This window comes from Callorhinchus milii, unplaced genomic scaffold (assembly GCF_018977255.1).
Source record: "Callorhinchus milii isolate IMCB2004 unplaced genomic scaffold, IMCB_Cmil_1.0 Scaffold3, whole genome shotgun sequence".
NCBI lineage: Eukaryota > Metazoa > Chordata > Chondrichthyes > Chimaeriformes > Callorhinchidae > Callorhinchus > Callorhinchus milii.
This window is the reverse complement of record NW_024704744.1, coordinates 90,648,501-90,670,023: the sequence shown is the minus strand read 5'-3', so window position 1 is coordinate 90,670,023 and position 21,523 is coordinate 90,648,501. Positions and strand designations below refer to the sequence as shown.

Here is a 21,523-nt window from a genome sequence, read left to right as displayed (position 1 = left end):
TCTGGTAGAGACTTTCAATGAGCTGCTTGGTGGATTGAAGTGAGTTAGCATCCCTGGGATTTGACCACCTGGTCAGCAGCCAGAATTGTAACTGGAGAAAAGTACAGCGAAGCATAGTTTTAATTTAAAAATTGTTTCGAACATGTATTCTTTCCTCTTCAGCTAAATCTTTATGCTGGCAACAACTAAAATGTTTCCATGAGATTTGATCAATGATTGATTACTTTAAAAAATATTTCCAGTACATTATTGTGAACATTTTATGGTTATAATAATGAGGCAAAGATTAAGACAATAAATATGTAAACCAACATAATCAAATTCCAATGTGTTTAACCTGCCCTTTGTTGCAAGAATGATTCTATCTGAAAATGTGCTTCCTCAGAATTTGTTACAAACTAATTAATGATTATTTACAACAGATTGAATGAAGCCTTTCACTTGAATCTGCCCACTGTTCACTGTCTCTCCTAATCCTTGCATTTTGATATAGCGCCTTATCACATCTTCAAGACATCTCAAAGCGCTTCACAGAATATACAGTAAAGTGATTTGACTGTATATTTTGTGGGTGTAAGGAGGCAGCCATGTGCGCACAGCAGTGTCCCACAAACAGGCGCGGATTGAGTGACCAAATTATTATTATTTACTTTTTGTTCATTTTCGTAAGTATTTTATTGAAACGAAACCACTTTAGTAGTGGCAGATGTTTTTCAAAATTACCTAAAAATAGTAGAACTGGCAGTGGATCTGGCAGGAGTTATAAGAAGGCGGATGTGACCTCCAACATGAGGTCGTTTGTGTCACTTCCTCTGCTCCTGCTTTCTCCTGGCACTGGATAGAACATAATACAAAAATAAAACTTTGTCTCATGCTTGGGAGCCGACCAAACATCTGGTCTGCTGGCTCATATATATCACGCCCCCACTGGGATGGTTAAGCATTGCTGTCTATACTGTTTTTGGGGAGGCTCGCAGTTTGATTTGTGATGAAGTGCGTGGCCACAAGTCAACCATAAGAAACAGAAAATTATTTGAAATAGCCGATATTCAAATACAGTACTGGGGAACCCCATTGGACCATCTTTTGATACAGCACTGTCTTACTTATAGCTTGGGTCTCCTGTAAATCAGAGCCCCTTGTGTTTTTTATTCCTGGATGGAACTGCCATGCATAACCAGGTTCAGATGGGGGAATCGGGGCTACAAACGTAATCAGAGCGAAGCAGACCAAATGATTTCTGCACCAACCAAGCATGTGACAGACTTTTACTTCCTATTCTGTGCTGTTGCATTGAAATCCCAACATTCCACCACGAGTTACCAAAGGGTTATCCTCGCCAACCACATGCATAATGTCAACTGTTCTAGCTTTCTCCATTTGTTGCTCCTTAACAATTTTTCACCAGAGGTTCGGCGGTCAAGAGAGAGGAGTACAAATAATTTTTCTAGAGGTTTTTTTTGGTGTGAGGGGAATGTGGGCTTTCTGCGACAGTGTGGGATTAAGATACTGTCCTTCAGCAATACTGGAATGAAAAGCTCTCTACATGTGTTGTGTGGGAGTGAGCAGTGACTTGTGTGAAACAACTCTGAACAGCAATTCTGTAAGACGATGTTGCTGTGCTGTGCACTGGATCATATCCAAAGATGTTTTTGTGCAGTTGAATGCATGGTTACAGTGAACAAATCTGTTTTCCATATAAGAAATGATATGACAATGGAAAGTGTAACATTTTGAACCTACGGTTGGAATTGAAGACATTCATTGGCAACATCAGTTTGACTGTTTGGTTAGCTTTCCGGCGAATACAGAGAAATAAGAGTCGCGGCTGTTGAATGTCAATGGTGCGACGTGATGTTTTATTAAGGTTCGCTTTAATTTGGCAATTTGTCCAAAATGCTTGTTGGAAGATTTTTTGCAGATGTGCTGTGGTTAGCGGATAGTGTGAATGGAAGTGTTATGATAAGTCAGTGTAGACTCTAGTCATGCAGAGATTGCATGGCTGCCAGACCAGGTGACCAATTCCCAAGCCTGCTTGACATCTGTATACCCGGTCATTGGGGACTGTTCTTGGTTGGGTGTTCCACCTTGGGCGGAGGGGAGAGAAAGGGGGTAAAATGGAACCTGAACAGGCATACAAGTTAGTGGCACAGGTGAGAGAAAATGGAGAGTGAAAAAAGTAAATAAATTAAACCATTTATAGAATCATAGGATATACAGGACAGAAGGAGGCCATTCAGCCCATCGTGCCTGTGCCGGCTCTTTAGAGCTACCCAATCAGTCCCACTCCTCCGCTCTTTCTATCCTTGCAAGTTTTTCCTTTTCAAGTGACTATCCAATTCCCTTTTGAAAGTTGTTACTGAATATGTTTCCACTTCCCTTTCAGTTTCTCCCATCTAACCTATCAAAAAAAACCTTTGAACACCTCTATTAAATCTCCCCTTCTCTGCTCTAAGGAGAACAATCCCAGCTTCTCTAGACTCTCCACATAACTAAAGTCCCTAATCCTGGTATAATTCTGGTACATCCTCTGCACCCTCTCCAAGGCCTTGATATCCTTCTTTAAATTTTCTTCAGTATTGCAGATTGAAGCTTTTCCTGCATCTGCACTACTTTAAGAGTTTCCTTTTTTTGTTCTTCAACTCATTTTAAATCTTCATTATTCACATTTTGTTTGAATACATGGCTTCCAAATTCACTTTGCGATCAACATTAACAAACTCGCTTACATTTTCAAAAGTGTTTTTTTTCAAACCTTGTGGACAGAAGTGTACAGCTATAAGTTTTCATAATATTAATAATAATCCTTGCATTTGATATAGCGCTTTTCACGTCGGGAGGACGTCCCAAAGCGCTTCACAGAACACACTGTAAAGTGAATTGACTGTATATTTGTGGGCAAACGCGGCAGCCAATTGCGCACAGCAATGTCCCACAAACAGTCGTAGATTAAAAATGACCAATTTATTATTGTTTTGTTTTTTTGGAGGGATTATTATTAGGCTCTGTGTGGAGTAAGGAAATTTGCCCAAGGTTTCGCCCTCTGCCTGGAATTGAACTCAGGTCTCTCACTTGCAAAGCGAGTGCTCTAACCAGTGAGCTACAGGACTCCACTTATCACATGCGACTTATCACATCTTCGAGACATCTCAAAGCGCTTCACAGAATATACTGTGAAGTGAATTGACTGTATATTTTGTGTGCAAAACGCGATAGCCAATTGTGCACAGCAGTGTACCACAAACAGTCGTGGATTGAATGACCAAATTATTATTTTTTTTTATGAAGGGGTTATTACCCCTGGAAAAGCTGAGTAATGGAGTTGGAAATCAACAAATAAAAATGGAGGAAAATCCTATAAACTGTACAGTAGGCATCTCCATTTGAAGTGCACAGTTCTGACAAAAAAAATGAGTAGTTGAGTGTAACTCAGAAACGTTTATCTATTTTTGTGAACCTTTTGGTTTGAATGCGAAAGAAAGTTAAATTGTTATTTAGGTGGGCGATGGGAAATCTACACGGCTGTAAATCTGGTCGCCTTTTGAGAGAAGCCCTGTCTTGTCCAGGCTTAGATATCCAAGCAGCTAATACCTTGTGCCAATCCATGAGGCTGTTTATTCTCAATTTTCTAAGCCCGTATATGTTTTGGAATTACTATTTTGTGCATCACGCTCTTAACAGCTTGTGGATTTACTTCAAGGTTTGAGTTTTGGATTTTTGGGGGGAAGATAATAAGCTTCCAGTGCATTACCAACCAGCTACATAGCACTGCTTTTTAAAGCATTACTTGTCAATACTGCTATTCGGAAACTTATTTGGATCTAAGATCACACAATACTTGGGGTATTTAGAAACTGTCTGGTTGCTAATACAGACTAAATCACGTCCATCTTCAGAGCTTTTCAAACTCAATCTCCCAGTACCACAAATTGACGATCCTTTCATTTAGCAACATTTCCCTTAGAAGCAAATACGGACGATGTACAAAATAGTTGACTTCTTTTGGGGTTTATTTACCTCCACCTACTTTCCAATTTCAAGTCAAAATTTTCCCCCTTTTTTCACTGCTCTCTGAACATCAACATCTTCTTGCTGAAGTACAGTCTCATGGAGCCTCTTGTAATTTACCTAATTGCAATAACAACAACGATCCTTGCATTTGATATAGCGCCTTATCATGTCATCGAGATGTCTCAAATATTTGACCATTTTGTTGGGTGATCAAGCTTTTTGGACATTGCAACTCAGCCCAATCCTCTTCTACACATCATCCACATGATCACTTTCCGTTTCATAATAGTCAGAAATGAGATGAATGAATGACTTTTTTCCCCTGCAACCAATCAACAGTTACTAAAGCCAATGACAGCACTGCACGAGAGATTATGTAATAACAAGTTTCAAACCCAGAACATTCTGGTCTGTAGTCTCAGTGCCAAACTATGTGATCATTTAACCTCGTCAGTTACCAAGAGAATTAAATTTAACTTCCCAGTCAAGGCAAAAACTTAGGCAATTTTCCTTACTCCACACGCCTCTGTTTACCTATCAATAAGTAGGAACACGGTGGTTAGTTGATTGGTGGATAGCTTTCATTGGGTAATAAGCCCTTCAAAAAGAATAATAATTTATTCACTCAATCTACAACTGTTCGTGGGGACACTGCTGTGCGCAATTGGTTGCCACGTTTTGCCCACAAAATATACAGTCAATTCATGTGAAGCGATTTGAGACGTTCTGAAGACTCGATAAGGCACTATATCAAATTGCAAGGATTCGTCTTATTATTTCACTTCAATTTGCGAGAGCTGATTACCTGCCATATTTGCCTACAAAACAATTTTCTGTATTATGTACAATACTATTTACTTCTAGATCATCATCTCATTTGTTCATTAATATTAGGGTACATTTGCGTTGTAGTTCATTATAATCTCCCTCCTCATCCAAATCCATGTCCAAATTCATATTAATTGACTGTTCATCTCATTGTTGTTTATGGGATGTGCTGCCACAGATTAGCCAGTGCTTTTGCCTATAAAATAACATTTCTGATCAATTATATGTTACAGCACTCTAGAAAGTTTTATTTCTATGAGAAAGTTGCTCTATTAATATAAGTTATTATTGTTTAGCTGCGATTTTATAAACAACAACAGCAACAAATTACACTTGTTGACAAATTACGTCCCAGGGCGCTGAACAGTCAGGGGCTTTTACAAATTGTTCTACCCAAGTGTGGTGAATAAAAGTGCTGTGCTTGTGGGAAATTGGGTTTGGAAAATTCAAAAGAAAGTTATCAGTGTTTTTGATTCATTATTTGATTCGTACAAAAACAAATGGGATCCTTTCTTGAGAGAGGAACAACGAGAAGTCATCGTAAATGAAACCATCCAAAAGAACTCATACACTCCAGAAAGTTTGCAGTTGGCACCATCTATTTTGACTTTCCATTCCTAGCTGTTGTGGACGTTTGATATTTTCAAAGCAAAATCGCAGTTTTGCTCGCACTCTCTACCTTAAGTGCTCATCATTTTGAAAAGAAAATTATTTTAGGGGCAAGGATTTGTACAGCTCACAAAAATGAAACTGTGCTCAAATTTGGGCTTGATATTTAGCTCTCAGTTAAATGAACAGTGATGATTAGATGTTTCACGGGTCTGTGCAACAAAACTCGGAACTGACACAGAATAAAGACAAAGGAGCTATTTTTATTCCTGATTTAGGCCACCCTACGTTAGGTCGCCTGGTTATCCCAGTCAGACTGGGCCTGGGGGAAGGCTTGCACCACAGCAACCCAACTATGGCAACACTCAGGCTCCCATGATGAACCGGCCTGAACAGTACTGGTAGGTAGCTATTGTGTGATTGGAGCTGCTGTGGGACCTTAGCGTTCCCTGGAAGGACTTGTAACCCAACCGCCAAAAAAAACCTTGGATGTTTTTGTGATTCTTTTTTTGTTCAGTTTGTGTTTTGTTTAGTACTAACCAGAGCTGTGAGGTTTGCATGCCTTACACACCTACCTACCTACTTGCATGGCTTCTGGCATGGCTGGCTTGTCTTCCTGCTGTATCGGGAAGCTGTAAAGTGCAGTGCAGAGTTATTACGTTGCAAAGACGGGGAACTACTGTGCATTGCAGAATAAAAGGCTACCTCACCATCCACTCATTGCCTAGTTCCATTGATAGACCTGAACAGGCTGTGAAAAAACAAGTCTTGTTTCCAAACGACCTTCAATTTTCTGATGTCCTTCAAAGGCAAGTGAGATCAAGCCCACCTGGAACTGTTGTACTTCTCGCTGTACATTCAGACTCTGCGAATCTAGAAAGTCTAGGTTTAGTATTCTGCTAAAACTGCTCAGGAAGTCTAGTACTTGTAAAACTGTTCAGTTTGCTTGTACAGCAACTACTGTAAGAACTCGCCTTCAGGAATGCCTGTACTCAGTAGTACATTTATTTCTGGGATGAGGCAGGTGGAGGGGGTTCTCCTTTAGTTTTTCTGCCCTGTTCTGATCAGGGCTCAACTAAAAGATGGTCAAATTTCACTTGTGTAATGCAGGATAGTTCTGAACTAATTTAGTCTACCATCCCCCCACTCACTCCTGGTAACTGCAAGCCAAAACTCTTAACAGGTAGGGTGGTCCTAGCTGAACAAACAGTGGGCAAGCTTGCAATATCTATGTGATTTTAAAGTGGTTAGATTCCAGAAGTTACCCCAACGCACACTCTGGGGTCCCCAAGCCTTGGCTCTTGCCAACCTCTACCTAATGCTTTCCAGAATCAAGTGAAAAAGGATGTGTCGCTTCAGGGAGAGAGTGTGCATCCATTCCAACAATCTATCTCTGGGATTTCAACAACAACAACAACTTGGATTTATATAGCGCCCTCCACGCCGGACGGTGTGGTGGGATGTATGGAATTCTCAGCTTGGTTTGAATACTCTTAAGCAAGGTGATGGCTTTCCGCGTGCGTCAGACACCCGGCTGCCCCCACCAAAAAAATCCCCCACTTGATGCCCCATTTAAAAATCTGTACAAATGGATTGGGATGAAGAAGAAACACTCTTTATAGTGCTGTATTATATCAAAACAATTTTCATAATTGATGACAGTGACATTTGTAGATAAACAGAGCAGCCATTTGCTCGAGAAAGTTCCCACAACAAGCCAGGAGGTGAAGGAACAATTTGTGGTGTCCTGAAGCTTAGTGTTTAAAGCACTCACCTCGCAAGCGAGAGGACCCGGGTTCAATTCCTAGGCAGGGTGAAACGTTGGACAAGTTTCCTTACTCCACGCACCTCTGTTTACCTAGCAGTAAGTAGGAACCCAATTGTTAGTCGATTGGCAGCTTGCTTTTCCAGGCATAATAATTCCTTCAAAAAAAAATCATAATTTGGTCACTCAATCCACAAATGTTTGTGGGACACTGCTGTGCGCAATTGGATGCTGCATTTCACCCACAAAGTATACAGTCAATTCACTTTACAGTATATTCTGCGAAGCAATTTCAGATGTCTTGACGTGAAAAGGCACTATATCAAATGCAAGGATTTATATTATTATGTTAATTTAAGGAAAATGGGTGCTAATATTTTGTATAATTGTAAAATTCTTTTAACGAACTTAAAAGCTGTAATTAATATAAATTTTTCATGTAGAGTCCTCTGTAAAGTAAACCTCTCGATTATGAAACTACACAAGTGACAAATTTGACCTCGGGCCACTTGTATCATAAAGTGCAAACAAGTGAACACCAATAAGTTGAAGCAAGAGGAAATATTGACACTGAAATGGTTTACTTCCTCCAAAAGCTTAATTTTTTATGTGGATTTGTCATTTCAAGAGCTGAGATGGCAATGCTATTAAGTGTTGTGTGTCATATTTCTTGCTGTTTTTATGATGGGAGGAAACTTCTACACCATTGCGACAGATGCACCAGAATATATAGTTCAGTAATTGTCCCAGAGTCGCTCAGTTAGTGCTTGCTGCAAGTTCGTTGTTAGTCAGTTAATAATTTACAGTTTTAGGAAACCAAAGGAAATGGACTTCTACTTGGCTTCCCTTCCACCCGTAGCTTTCCAGTTGACATAAAACTCTTCAGAGAAACGGTATTCTGTCAATGAATGAAAGATTCAGATCTGCTGTGCTGTGCGTTAGTCAAATTAGAAAGGGAATAAAATAAACACGTGTATTATCTCTTACCCAAGAAAGTTGCTTTGATATGTTGCCAGTGTTTCCATTAGGTGCACAAAGTGCTAGTATTACCACTGATCCCTCTCTGTGCACAACTTTTTGGAGAGAACTATTCACACGTGTTTCTATGTTCGCTGCTGTTGTCTTTGCTCCTATTATGGTGCAGAGAGCTGCACTTAGAGTAGTATCACAAGTCCTCAGGTGAGCAGCTCTGTGTCAAAACAGTAAATATGAGTCCATATGTTTATTAAGAAAAAATGGGGCTTTTTTATTGATACAGGAGACTGAGAAGGCATATGACAGGAGTAACTAAAAATCTAAAGTAGCATTGCATGTTAAATAATAATTATAATAATAATCCTTGCATTTGATATCGGGCCTCATCACGTCTTCGAGTTGTCTCAAAGAGCTTCACAGGATATATGTCAAGTGAATTGACTGTTAATTTTTGTGGTTGAAACACGGCAGCCAATTGCACCCCAAACTCCTTTTCTTTAGCTGGGGAATCATGTAGGAGGGGCACAGACACACTCTCAGGATTGTGACCAGAAGAATTGGGAGAGGTTAGAAGGAATGTCTTCACTTAAAGGGTTGTTAGTTTGTGGAATTCATTACCATAAGTGGCTATTGAGGTTGGATCAATAGATTCATTCAAAATGGAACTGGATAAGCACCTGAGTGTAAAAACGTTAAAGGATATGGGAAATGAGCTGAAAAATAGGATTATCAAAAGTGAGTTTTTAAAAAAAACGTTAAAGGATATGGCACAGATATGATTGGCTAAATAGCCACCTGAAAATGTCTGTTGTGCCGTGTTTAAGATCCTTGTTCTGTCCTTGAGATAACTAATAATAATCCTTGCATTTCATATAGCGCCTTATCACGTCTTTCACAGAATCTACTTTAAAGTGCATTGCCTATATATTTTGCCAGAGAAACATGGTAGCAAATTGCGCACAACAGTGTCCAACAAGCAGTTATGGATTAAGTGACCAAATTTTGTTTTGATCCGCCAATTGACTAACAACTGGGTTCATATTTATTGCCAGGTGAGCAGAGAAAGGCCCATGGAGTAAGGAAACTTGTCCAACTTGTCACTTATGTTTTTCATTTACTATGAAGGGAGCTCTTTCTTTGAACATATCTGATGCTGACAGATAAGACTATATGTGGATGACAAGCCATGGAATATATGTAGTTCAGGAGTTGTGGACAAACTTATTTGAGGCCTTTAACTAGCATTTGCTTGGATTTGAAAGCATGAATTGACCTATGATGGGATTTCAGGTGTTTATAGGTTTTAAAAAAGCTTTAGTTGCACTGTTTTTCTCTTCGTTTACAAAGTTTCCATGCAAAAAAACCTTTTAAGACTTCAAAGTATTAGCAGCCCAGCTAATGTGCAGTCAACTCCCTGAATCTTTGATGAATGAAGTCATGAATAAAAGGAATACAAATTGTACTGCAACTAAATTAAACTTCTGTGCTGAAAATGCAGGATAAGACTTTAAACATTGTAACGAGATTTTGAATGTTGTTTTACGTAGAGAAGGGAAGAGAAACATATCAAGCAAGGTCAATGCCTTATGTTTAAGTTTTATTGTTGTAAATTTTGAAGCCTGCCTTGCTTACTAGTCTCAAGAGGCCACAGATTACAGAAATGGTCAGGGAGGAGGGTGTCTGTGGGATAAAGCGTGCTTGTACTAAGGAAGATTTGCCAGAAGCAGGAAGCAAGCACGACAATCCTAGCTTTATCTCCAATGGGTTGACATTGCCTCTCGTGTCATGTGACGTGACCTGCACAGCGGGGGTTAATGAGAAAAAATCTGTGCACTAAATGATGTTTCACTTTATGGCCTTTTAGGGCAGTCCAGTAGCTTTTTACAGTCTTTTGAAGTTGACTCAGGATCACAGATTGCCTTCAGTGGTTGACAGTACTGTATTAAGGCAGGCTGCCTATATATATAATTCATACCCAGGGATGGCTGGTGCCAGCAAAGCACTTTTTTCCCCTCTTATTTTCTCAGAAGCCCTGTTAATGTGGTGGTAATGATGGGCTGAAAGTTACTGGGGACATTAAATGCATGTTGTGCATTAAAACGTCAAAGCAAAAAAAAAAGTTCTCTGCCAACAGCAGTTAATGATTGTAGTGATGTTGAGTTTTTTTCACAGAATGGTTTAACGTGTTGTGTATAGAGAATAAAGGATTTTTTTATAAGCATTTAGATAAAAAGTCCATTACAATGACATTTGAGACTAGTTATTTCTGTGCTCCCCTTAATCATTATTAGAATTATTTGGTGGCTTTTATGGATTGTTTAATACTCTCATTGCTCACAGCAGGAGAGTTTGTAATGTGCTGCTTTGCTTGGCTATCCATCTGTCTTTGAAACTAACCTTTCACCTTGATAACGTTAAAATAGAATTGGATACTGTCCAGACTTCATAAGTGGCTTCTTCTGGACTGACGTTTTTTATTGCGTGGTGCTCCGACTTGATAATCGGTGTCCTTTGGGTTCTTTCCAAACACTGGTATACTGGATACTCTCTCCACGGTATAGCTGTGTTTCGGTAAAATAGCCTAACTGTCAATGCTAATTTCTGACCATAATAATTTTTCAGCTTTTAAGAGACTGTGTTTCATAGTAAGGAAACTTGCCCAACGTTTTGCCTTGCCTGGGAATCGAACCCAGGTCCTCTCGCTTGCGAGGCAAGTGCTCCAACCACTGAGCTACAGGACTTCAGAACTGTCTCCACTCCAGTTAGAAATTATTTGCGCATTCAAGTTTACACAAACACCTCAGTACCTTCAAAATGTTTTATACTGTTTTATGAAACCTGATACAACAACCAGATCTGAAGTCTGTGGAAGCTAAGAACTAAGCTTTACTTTTAAGTCCCTTCAAATGAGAGCTATTGGGAAGAATTTTGAGCTGGGGAAATATTTAACATGCTAGTGGATGGTCACTATGCATTACAGTTTGTTTAAAAGTTGATTTGAATAGGATCTAAATTTTAGTTAACAAAAAAAACGGCTGAATGGCCCTCTTTGATGTAAATTTCCACGGCTCTTCAATAGTTAACTCTGAGGCTTATTGAATTCACCATCAGTACATCTGTGCACTGTATGGATGCCACATACACCCAGAGCCGTGGAGTCGTGTAGCTTAGTGGTTAGAGCACTCGCCTCACAAGTGAGAGCACCTGGGTTCAATTCCCGGGCAGGTCGAAACGTTGGGCAAGTTTACTTATTCCACACACACGCCTCTGGTTACCTAGCAGCAAGTAGGAACCCGGTTGTTAGTCGATTGGCGGATTGCTTTTCCAAGGGTAATAATCCCTTAAAAAAAAAGAATAATAATTTGGTCACTCAAACCATGACTGTTTGTGGGACACTGCTGTGTGCAATTTTTTCGCCCACAAAATACACAGTCAATTCACTTTACAGTATATTCTGTGAAGCGCTTTGAAGCGTCTCGAAGACGTGATAGGTTGCTATATCAAATGCAAGGATTATTAGTTTTTATTATTGCAATTTTCAATTTATAGATATGTTTCCCTGCCTACTTTCTTTTATTATTGCTTAGTTTAAATTGTAAAAAGTGGGCTGGTGTCCATTGGTGAGTGTCATTGATGGCACTGATGGAGGAGTGTTGCATGTTGGTTGGGGTTTGTGAACAAATCAGATTTATTTTCTGGTTTGTGTTAGAATTTTGAGGCTTTGAAGCCAAATAAATATCATCTTCAGAGCATTGCTACACAGCAGTGAGGTCAATACCTGCACTGATTTGGAACAGGCCCAATTGTGGATATGAAAACAGTACAGATAATAGGTCTCTCTTTCTCTCTCTGCCTCTCTGTTTGTTTCTCCCTCTCTCTTTATCAGTCTCTTTCTCTCTCTCTCTCTCTCACTAAAATCTTATACTTAACTGGTTGGGATCTCTCCACCTTGCACTAACAGTTCTCAGTCCCACTCCATTAAATATCATGATTTTGTGTACCTCATGTGAATGAGTACAAAACGAATTCCGGCAACTTGACTTGTGGGCACAGTTGGAGAGTCGGGATTTTATTAAAGTTCAATACCCTTGCCGTTTGCAGGGGCAGGAAGAAGGAGTGATCTTACAGATTAATTTAATGTTGGTCTTTCTGACACGCTTTTTGTGAGTGTCAAGCAACCGTATCCATGGAAACATTCACAGCCGTGCTATGACTTATTTGCTGCTGTGGTAATTGACAGAAAAAAGTGCTTATTTGGTTGGAAAGATCGGTGAAGCACATGATACAAACCATGCGGGGGGGCAACAAAACTGTGGCCCATGTCTTCCCCCTCATGCCTTGCTTCGGAATTGCTCATGAAGCTTTTCTGTCATTAAAAAGGCTGACGTCAGGCTGCATGTTAGTGCAGCCCTCCCCACTACCAAGCCTGCCTGCATCATCTTCAGAGTCAAGTTGTGTGCAGTTCCATTGAGCAGGCGTTGTAGATTCTGTGGAAACTGCACACAATAGGAACCTCTGAGGTTAGGAATTTGCTGATGCTTTCACCACCAAAACGGCACAAAGCTTTCAGAACAAATGTCACAGATATTCCATACATTTTTAGCGATAAACGATAGAATGCAATATTAATCCTAGACGAACTGGGGTCCATGAAGTGGCTATTTTATACTGGATACACTTTTCCGTTCAAAGATTGACGAGACTCAATCTTCAAATGAGCATAATAATAATCCTTGCATTTGATACAGCTCCTTGTCACGGCTTTGAGACGTCTCAAAGCGCTTCGTAGAACATGCTGTAAAGTGAATTGACTGTTTATGTACCACAAACAGTTGTGGATTGAGGGACCAATTTTTTTTGAAGGGATTATTAACCCCCAGAAAGCGATCCACCAGTCGACTAACAACCGGGTTCTTACTTTACTGCTAGGTAAACAGAGGCGTGTGGAGTAAGGAAATTTGCCCAACATTTTGCCATTCCCAGGAATCGAACCCAGGTCCTCTCGCTTGCAGCACTGTGCTCAGTTGGCTACCACGTTTTCGCCCACAAAATACAGTTCACTCTGTGAGGTGCTTTGAGACGTCTCAAAGACGTGATAAGGCGCTATATCAAATGCAAGGATTATTATTATTAAAAGTGAAAGTCAAAAAGTAGGCTGATTCCAGATTGTCAGGTTCCATCAAATCTAATTCCTGCACTAGCTGCACGAAGCCACACTGATACCGCTTCCTAACAAGAGTTGTTGTGGTCTGGAAGACACTGTCTGAAAGGCTGGTGGAAACAGATTCAAAAGCAATTTTCAAAAGGGAATTGGATAGGTATCTTGAAAAGGAAAAATTTGCAAGGTTATGGGGAGAGAGCGGGGGAGTGGGACTGATTGGGTAGCTCTTCCAAAGAGCACGATGGGCGAATGACCTCCTTCTGTGCTGTAATATTCTATGATTCACAAAGTGACATTGGTGGAGTTTCTTGCATGCAGATATCAGGAATGATGTTAGCTTTGCTTCCTGTACACATGCAAAGCAACTTGATGATGCAGAACTCAGCCATTTGTTAGGGCAGGAAGTTGGTTGGTCCATACCAGATGCCAGACATTACTGTACTTCCAGTAACCAGAGGTCCACAAGCCACCAGCATTGAAAGTAGATTTGCACTCCAGCCAGGCGTTTAATTATAGGCTTTCCCTGTGTATTAGGACAATTACTATCACCAACCAAACCTCTAATGAGATTTTGGCTCCATGCCTACACGTTTGTTCCAGTTGTACAGTAGTGCTATTTAGCTTTTCGTAAGCACCGTCCGAGATTGCCAATAGGAAAAGCATTTCAACGTCCTAAGTGAGTTTGCGAATTTGCAGGTGCTGCTGTAAAGCCACATCCTATAAATTGTATTGTTTGGTGTCGTTCTGCTGGCAGTTTAGTACATCAGTTTAAAATTCCCTGAGGACTTGTTTAAGAAACAGCTTATTGCTATAATGGGAAGATGGTGTAGTTGGTATACTTGACGGATGAAGTCAAATGGGCCAGAAATTCCTGTGCAAACTCCTGTGAACCTGAATCCGCTACAGTTTGAACAATGTCATATTGAGCAGATTGCTGAAGGTAGAATCTTTCACAACTGTTTCAAAATGTACAAATGATAGCAGTGTGCTTACCCCCCCCCCCCCCTTCAGCTGTGATGATCTTGAATTGGTTATTGATTGGCAATTCTGACAGCATGCACCTTTATATGATAATAAAAGTCCTTGCATGAGTCCTGTAGCTTAGAGGATCGAGCACCTGAGTTCAATTCCCAGGCAAAGTGAAACGTTAGGCAAGTTTCCTTACTCCGCATGCCTCTGTAACTAGCAGTAAATAGGAACCCAGTTGTTAGTAGACTGTTGGATTGCTTTTCCGGGGGTAATAATTCCTTTAAAAATTTATTTATTAGGTTATTATCTTTACCAGAAAGGATCTGAAGGTGAGCCAGTGGGGCAGTGTGTTATTGAGTGGTCAGTCATTCAGTCAGTCATCAAAAGATTGATCACTTCAATCCACGACTGTTTGGGGATATTGTGCGCAATTGGCTGACACGTTTCGCCCACAAAATATGCAGTCAGTACACGTTACAATATATTCTGTGAAGAACTTTAGACATCTCGAAGATGTGATAAGGCGCTATATCAAATGCAAGGATTATTATAGGTTCTTCTGTAATAGCCTTTAGAGCGATCTTGGTCTCATTCCATTCTGAGGGAAGAGAGACAAAAAAAGATGAGAATAAAGAAAAATGTGAAAATCTGAAGGCAAGGGAATTAGATAAACACATAGTCAGGAAGTGTATTAGAGAATACAGGGAAAGAGCACAGAATTGAGATTATTATAGATGGCTTCATTGGAGGAGAACAACAACAAATTACATTTGTATAAAACCTATCATGTCAGGAGGACTTTGAAAGGCGCTGGACAGTCAGGGAGGGAACAAGGCGGAGGGATTGGGAATTGGGATCAGGAGGGGTGGAGGGAGGATAGGTGTAGGAGGGTGACTGTAGGCACGGTCGAAGCAGAGGGTCTTGAAGGAGGCAAGCGAGGGGGCGAGGCGGAGGGACTGTGGAGGGTGGGGGCAGAGAGGCTGAAGGCCCGACCTCCGATGGTAGAGCGAAAAGGCGGGGGATGTGAAGCAGGCGGGAACCCACTGAGCGGAGGGAGCGAACAGGTTGGAAGGGGTTTAGGAGGTCACAGAGTTATGGAGGAGCAATACTAACATAAATAAAAACAGAAGTCGCTGGGATCACTCAGCAGGTCTGGCAGCATCTATGAAGAGAGGAAACTGAGTTCATCTTTCAGGTCGATGACCTTTTGTCAGAACTCCAAAGCTTTCAACTGTGTTGTCTATTTCTATGGTTCTATGATTCCTCCACTCCAGAGTATTTTCCTTTTCAGGCCAGATCTTCACTCCCTATTCGTTTTCCCAAAATGTAATAGCTTGTATTGATCAGCGTTACCTAGCTCTGCCACATGTTCAGCCATTTCTCCAGTCTATCAATGTTCTACTGAATCTACAGCCAATCTCACAACTTGCCAATCCACCCAATTTAGCATTTCAGAAATTTGGAATCAAGCCCTCCTATCACCGTATCCAAGTCATTAATGTGTATTGTAAAAAGCAGTTGACCCAGTAAAGATCATGAGGTGTGTGGTGAGGAGACTTGCCTAACGTTTCACCCTGCCCGGGAATCGAACCTGGGTCCTCTCGCTTGCGAAGGCGAGTGCTCAACATTGATTTCAAGATCCTCTCATTTGTTTTCAAATCCCTTCAGGCCCTCGCACTTCCCTACATCTTCAATCTGCTTACCCCCCATTCCACCGCCTGGTGCCTCCGCTCGGCCAGCTCCAGCCTCCTGTTTGTCCTTCGTCCCCTCCGCTCCACTATCGATGGGCATACGTTCAGCCACTACACCCCAAAACTCTGTACTCTTTCCTTGAATCTCTCTGCCTTGCCCCCTCCCTCCCTACTTTCAAATTCTACCTAAACACCTTCCTTTTTGATCATGCTTAAGGTCACCTCCCCCCTCCCTCTCCCCCTGGCTCGGTGTCAGACTCCGCCACTGACAAGCAATCCAGGACACTGTATAAATGCAAGTTGTTGATGATGATGCATACCACTAGTTATATCCGACCAGTTTGAGAAACATTCATTGATTCCCACTCTGTGCCATTCGTCCATCCACTTTAATACTGTGAGCCTCTATGTACGTGACAATAAAGCCCTCCTTTTTATACATTCTGTAAACCCAACACCAGCTTCCACAAAAGTATATATTTTTACACTTAACATGGTTACTTATATACTCGGCAAGTCTGTACTTAATATAAAATAGCGTAACATAATAAGAATGCTTTAAAAGGGATTGTTTCCCCTGATCCACATAGTTATGCTTCAGGACCGTCCTGTGGCTGCATTAAATCAATGATTCAATTGTTACAAGTTGTTTTGGATTTGTTTCAGTCTGTTGATGTTAAAAGTGAAGTAATTAATTTGTGTCAGCTGAAGCAATCGAATGTCAGACTGTCATAAAATGAAATTGAATTAATAATAATCTAATGTCCACATGCTGTTTTATCTTTTATCTTTCCGTGTATTTCAGCAAAACGTTAGTGAGATGCAATACATATGAGACCATGGCATTCTGACAAAGTGGGGAATAAAATATAGATATTTAGTGCTAAAGAATCACTAAATGGAATGAACTGTGAGCATGGACTTGTGTGTGGGGGGGGTGCCATTTTAAGATCCTAAAAGTAGTGTTGTGTATTTGTTTTGAACAAAGCATCTAACACCAGTCCTTGCCGGGCTCCACTGGCTCCCAATTACCAAAAGGATCGATTTCAAGATCCTCTCACTCATTTTCAATTCCATTCATGCCCTGGCACCTCCCTACATATCTGATCTGCTTATCCCCCACTCCACCACCTGCTGTCCCCGTTCCGGCCTATTTGTCCCTCATGCCCTACATTCCACCATCGGTGCCCATGCATTCAGCCACTACGCCCCGAAACTCTGGAACTCTCACCCTCAATCCCTCCGTGTTGCTCCTTCCCTGCCACCTTCAAATCCTGTCTGAAGACCTTCCTTTTTGATTGTGTTTACGGTCACCTCCTCCCTCCCACTCCCCCTGGCTCGTTGTCAAACTCTGCCACTCTCGAGCATTCCGGGACGCTACCTTGTGTGAGGGGTGCTGTTCAAGTTGTTGTTGTTGTTGTCTCACTCCTGGTCTGAATCTGAAAAATTCTGAATTCTGGAGAGACAAATCAGATTGCTTTTTGGGAGTAAACCACAAATTTTAGTGATTGTCCAACAGAGTAGATAGCGAAGTTGAGATTTCTTTCACTTCATAGAAATCTCTGTGCAAGTTATGTTTTCTGGGACTACATTATCGGGCAGGATTCTGGCAAATAAATGAATATGGCTCTGAAGTAATACAAGCCGAGCAGTTTTTGAAGGCTCTAAAAACGATGTAGTTAGTGTACATGTGTCTGCGTATTGGCACTGTACTGCAGCATTGACGTGACGTGTGAGCTGGCGTAACAGTAAACAGTTGTCGTGAACTAATGCTGTCCCAGTGTTGTGCTTGTTGTGCCTTAACACTGACTTCATTCATTCTTTCTCTTCCCTCTTGCTCCCTCTTTGGTGTTCTAGTGTTGCTTTCAATCCAGTCTCCAGTCCTGGTGCCTCTCCACCACTATAACCGATCCCAGAGCAGAGCATGCTGTGGCTGCCCAGCCTCCACTTGCCCTCAGTGTAATTTGTCTTTTAGTGCTTGGATTCTACACGCATCAGCTTTACTCAAATAACCCTGTCTGCTGTTTTTTTTGCAGGCAAGCTGGATACACTGGTATGAACCAAAGTGGTATCATGGGCTCTAGCTCCCCTTACAGCCAGTCTATGAACAACAGCTCTGTCCTGATGAACCCTCAGGCAGCTCCCTACAACATGGTCAACAGCTCCTCAGGTAATGCACTTTTTACATGAATGAGCACAGTTAAGTTGTTTGAGAACCACACCGCAGGGAAATCGCTTAATGGGAGGAGCACTGAAATAAATGCACCGCACGCACATCTTTCTTGTATTGTGACGAGTTATTGTCGTCTCTTAAGTGATAAGGTGGGTAATCAACCAACGACCTGCAGATATCGGCCTTGGAACCTGAAGGAGGCAGAAGGCGAAGATGACACAGAACGACAGCCGGTCTTTGGAAAACTTTGATGAGCTGAACGCTATCTTTCACCTTGTTGATTTTTGCAGATTTATCCGATCCTACCAAGATGTTCCGATGTTTGTTTGGTGACTTTGTTTCCACGTTCCCCACTAGTTAGAACCAGCCTTCACATCATGGAGCCTCTTTGGGGGGAAAAGGGTTCCCAGGGCTGAGCGCCCACTGCCAGCGTTCTCCAACTTTGGACACTGGCTTGTTGCTCTAACGTGGTGGGGAAGAGAGTCATACCCTTCTCAAAGAAACCAAGACAGTATGGCAGCATCAGACTTCTTATGGCAGCATCAGCATTTCCTAAGAGCACTTAAGAATGTTCGGTACCATAACATGAGCTTGTTACAGAGTTTGTAGGCCTTGATAATGGGGGAGACTTGCACTAGAAGAGCCTTCCTTCTGAGGACTACCATTTAAACTGCTAAATAATAGGTAGGCGAATAATGGACTTTTTCGAACCAAGATGCATTTCAGAAGCAGCTTGGTACTGTATAAGGTAAGGTGAGTATTCTTGAATGATCAGATTAAATACGTGACGAACCTATTCATCATCCAAGTACTCCTGTGAGCTTACATCTCCAAACAAAGAACATCACAACAAGGTAGCTCTCACAGCCACATGATGTCAGTATTTGAGGGATTCTAGTCTCGAAGATCTATGATTTTACATGACCAGGGAAAACCTCCATCCAAAACCTGTTTACTTCCGATTGGCATGCATATGCCAGTAATAGTGCCTTTAATTGCATTCTTAGAAGTCTAGAATGGATCTCTGAGCACCACATCTGTACCTGGGGGAGCTGTACACCTGGCCACACATATGGAGAGCAGTGTTTTTCAGGACATAACCTAGAACTGTGATCCCAGACAATTCAACTTGCCAGTGAACTTGGAGAAGTTCCACTTGGAAGTTTCCCAAGATATTATCCCCATAGGAACCCGATTGCAAACTATCTGGAGGAAACCATCGGAAGGTGATCTGGATGCTCTACCAACTCCCATGCAAAATAATACAGAATTGACTCTCAAACTCTGACTTTACATTTGAAACAAAGTTCAAACTTGACTTTCTGTGCCTCATCGGATAAAGATAGCAAAAGCAGAAATGTTCTATTTGTCCATGTATGATTTAATCTTTGTTTATTGTGCACATGTATAAACTAGTCCAAAATAAAATCTCTGAAAAGCCCTAGGAATGTCCCTGTGGGATTGGCCAATTTATCCGTGACGTGTGAAGAATAAATTAAATTGGAAAATATATCTCAAGGTGAGTGATGTGTCTGTACGTGGAGCGCTAACTTCACTTTAGTGACTTTTATTTGGTTTGTAATATAAGAGCTTATTGTCATCGAAGACTCCTATGGATACTAATTGAGCTGGAACCTGCTTCTATTTGTTTAAAGTGTTCATTAGCTCAAGCTCGTGAGTTTACATTTGACAACTTCATTTGATTTTAATCTAATGTACAATCGCAGGTTACTGTGTGTGTGCTCACAGTTACTGCTTTACTATCCACCACTGTTAAGCGCTCTGAGACGCTACCCTGCGTGGAAAGCGCTATATAAGTGCAAGTTGTTGTTGTAATACTCAATCCAGAAACAATCATGTGCTCAGTTCTGCTACAAAAGATGCTTTGATAAAATGCACACACACAAAAAACCAAAATAAACCATGTGCACAAAAAAGGAGCTCTCTTGGTCCATAGTTCTAGTCACACATTTGTATTTTTTTCGTAAGATTTTGCTGCTTTTTATAATTGCTACAAACTTCTCAAGTGACCTCTGAAACTCAACTTTTGTGTGAGGGGAATGTTTTGGGTTGAGTTTTGCTGCTGTTCTGAATGATCACAAATGTATTATCAGTCAGGGCTGAAAGTGGGTGGGGGGGGGGTGCTTGCCAATGCATTGTTCATCGTTTTATACTTAAATACCATAAAGGAGATGGGAATGGAAAAGACTGGATGGGATGGAGGGAGTAGATTGTTTCAAATGTTATTTTGTTGTGTGTAAAAGAGCAGCGGTAAGACAGGTATTACAGAATTACTAATCTCACCCAGCAGTTGTTTCATTTTGACCCAAGAGTGAGCTCAGCAAACGGTCACTCAGTCTGTGGGAAGAGAAGGAGCTACATGGTGATGAGAAAAGTGCTAAAATTATCACTTGCTGCTATCAGACAGGAAGTGCTGTGCTGTAGGCCACAAGCTGCAGATCAACTCAGTGCTTGATCGTGAATTCCGTTAAACTCAACTGAAAACAGCCCTGACAAGCAACGAGGCTTTGACAATGGTCTGAGCAGCATTTTAGACAGTGTTGGCTTAAATAACCACATTTAAGACTCCCCAAGTCCTACAAAGAGAGTCAAAACTGTATTTTTTTGTTTCAACACAATAGCTATTATTTGCTCTGGGGCTACATTTCACCCACTAAATATACAGTCAATTAACTTTATAGTATATTCTGTGAAGTGCTTTGAGGCACCTCAAAGACGTGTTAAGACGCGATATATGCAAGGATTATTGTTATTATTAGAAATGCCGTTAATATGATTCGTTTTAATGAAGCTAATTTTTTCCTCATGCGCAGAGGTGTTTAAACAAGATTAAACATTTTGTTTCACGTTTTAGCAGGAGTTAAGAACTTGTGGTCAATTAGATTTCATGTTTAGGTGGTGAAATACTGCAAGGGCTCGCTGCCAGAAGAAACGTGTTACTTCTCTCTTTTAAGACTTCGAGAGGTTGGGGGGGTGAGAGCAATCTTGGAAAATCTTGGGGAGAAACATACAGCAACTGTAATAACAAATGTAATCACACTTGTAAATTATTGGTTACATTTGAGCTTTTCATGAAGCAGTTTGTATCGCCTATGTTATGCCTCAGTATTCCCCTTCAATCCAGGACGCCACTCAAATGGANTTTTTAAGAACCATTAAAGTTGGTTTTATTTAACCGATTTTCAGTGAAAATATCATTTTCTTTGGTGACACTCAAGTGTTAAAAACAGATTTTCTCCTGAAATTGTTTTTTTTAAATTGAATGAACACACTTTTATCCAGCGTGTGGATAAAGTGCGCACTGATTCCTGGGGATGTGT

At 41.0% G+C, this 21,523-nt stretch overlaps 1 protein-coding gene across 2 annotated transcripts in view; it reads left to right on the top strand.

Annotated features, from left to right (window-relative positions):
* arid1b (AT rich interactive domain 1B (SWI1-like)) overlaps positions 1 to 21,523 on the top strand; it is a 283,137-nt gene that overhangs the window by 223,321 nt on the left and 38,293 nt on the right. For both annotated transcript variants that reach the window (XM_007905499.2, XM_007905498.2), the window contains exon 9: positions 18,046 to 18,179. In XM_007905499.2, the coding sequence (XP_007903690.2) occupies positions 18,046 to 18,179 (134 nt within the window). The remainder of the gene's footprint in view (positions 1 to 18,045; positions 18,180 to 21,523) is intronic.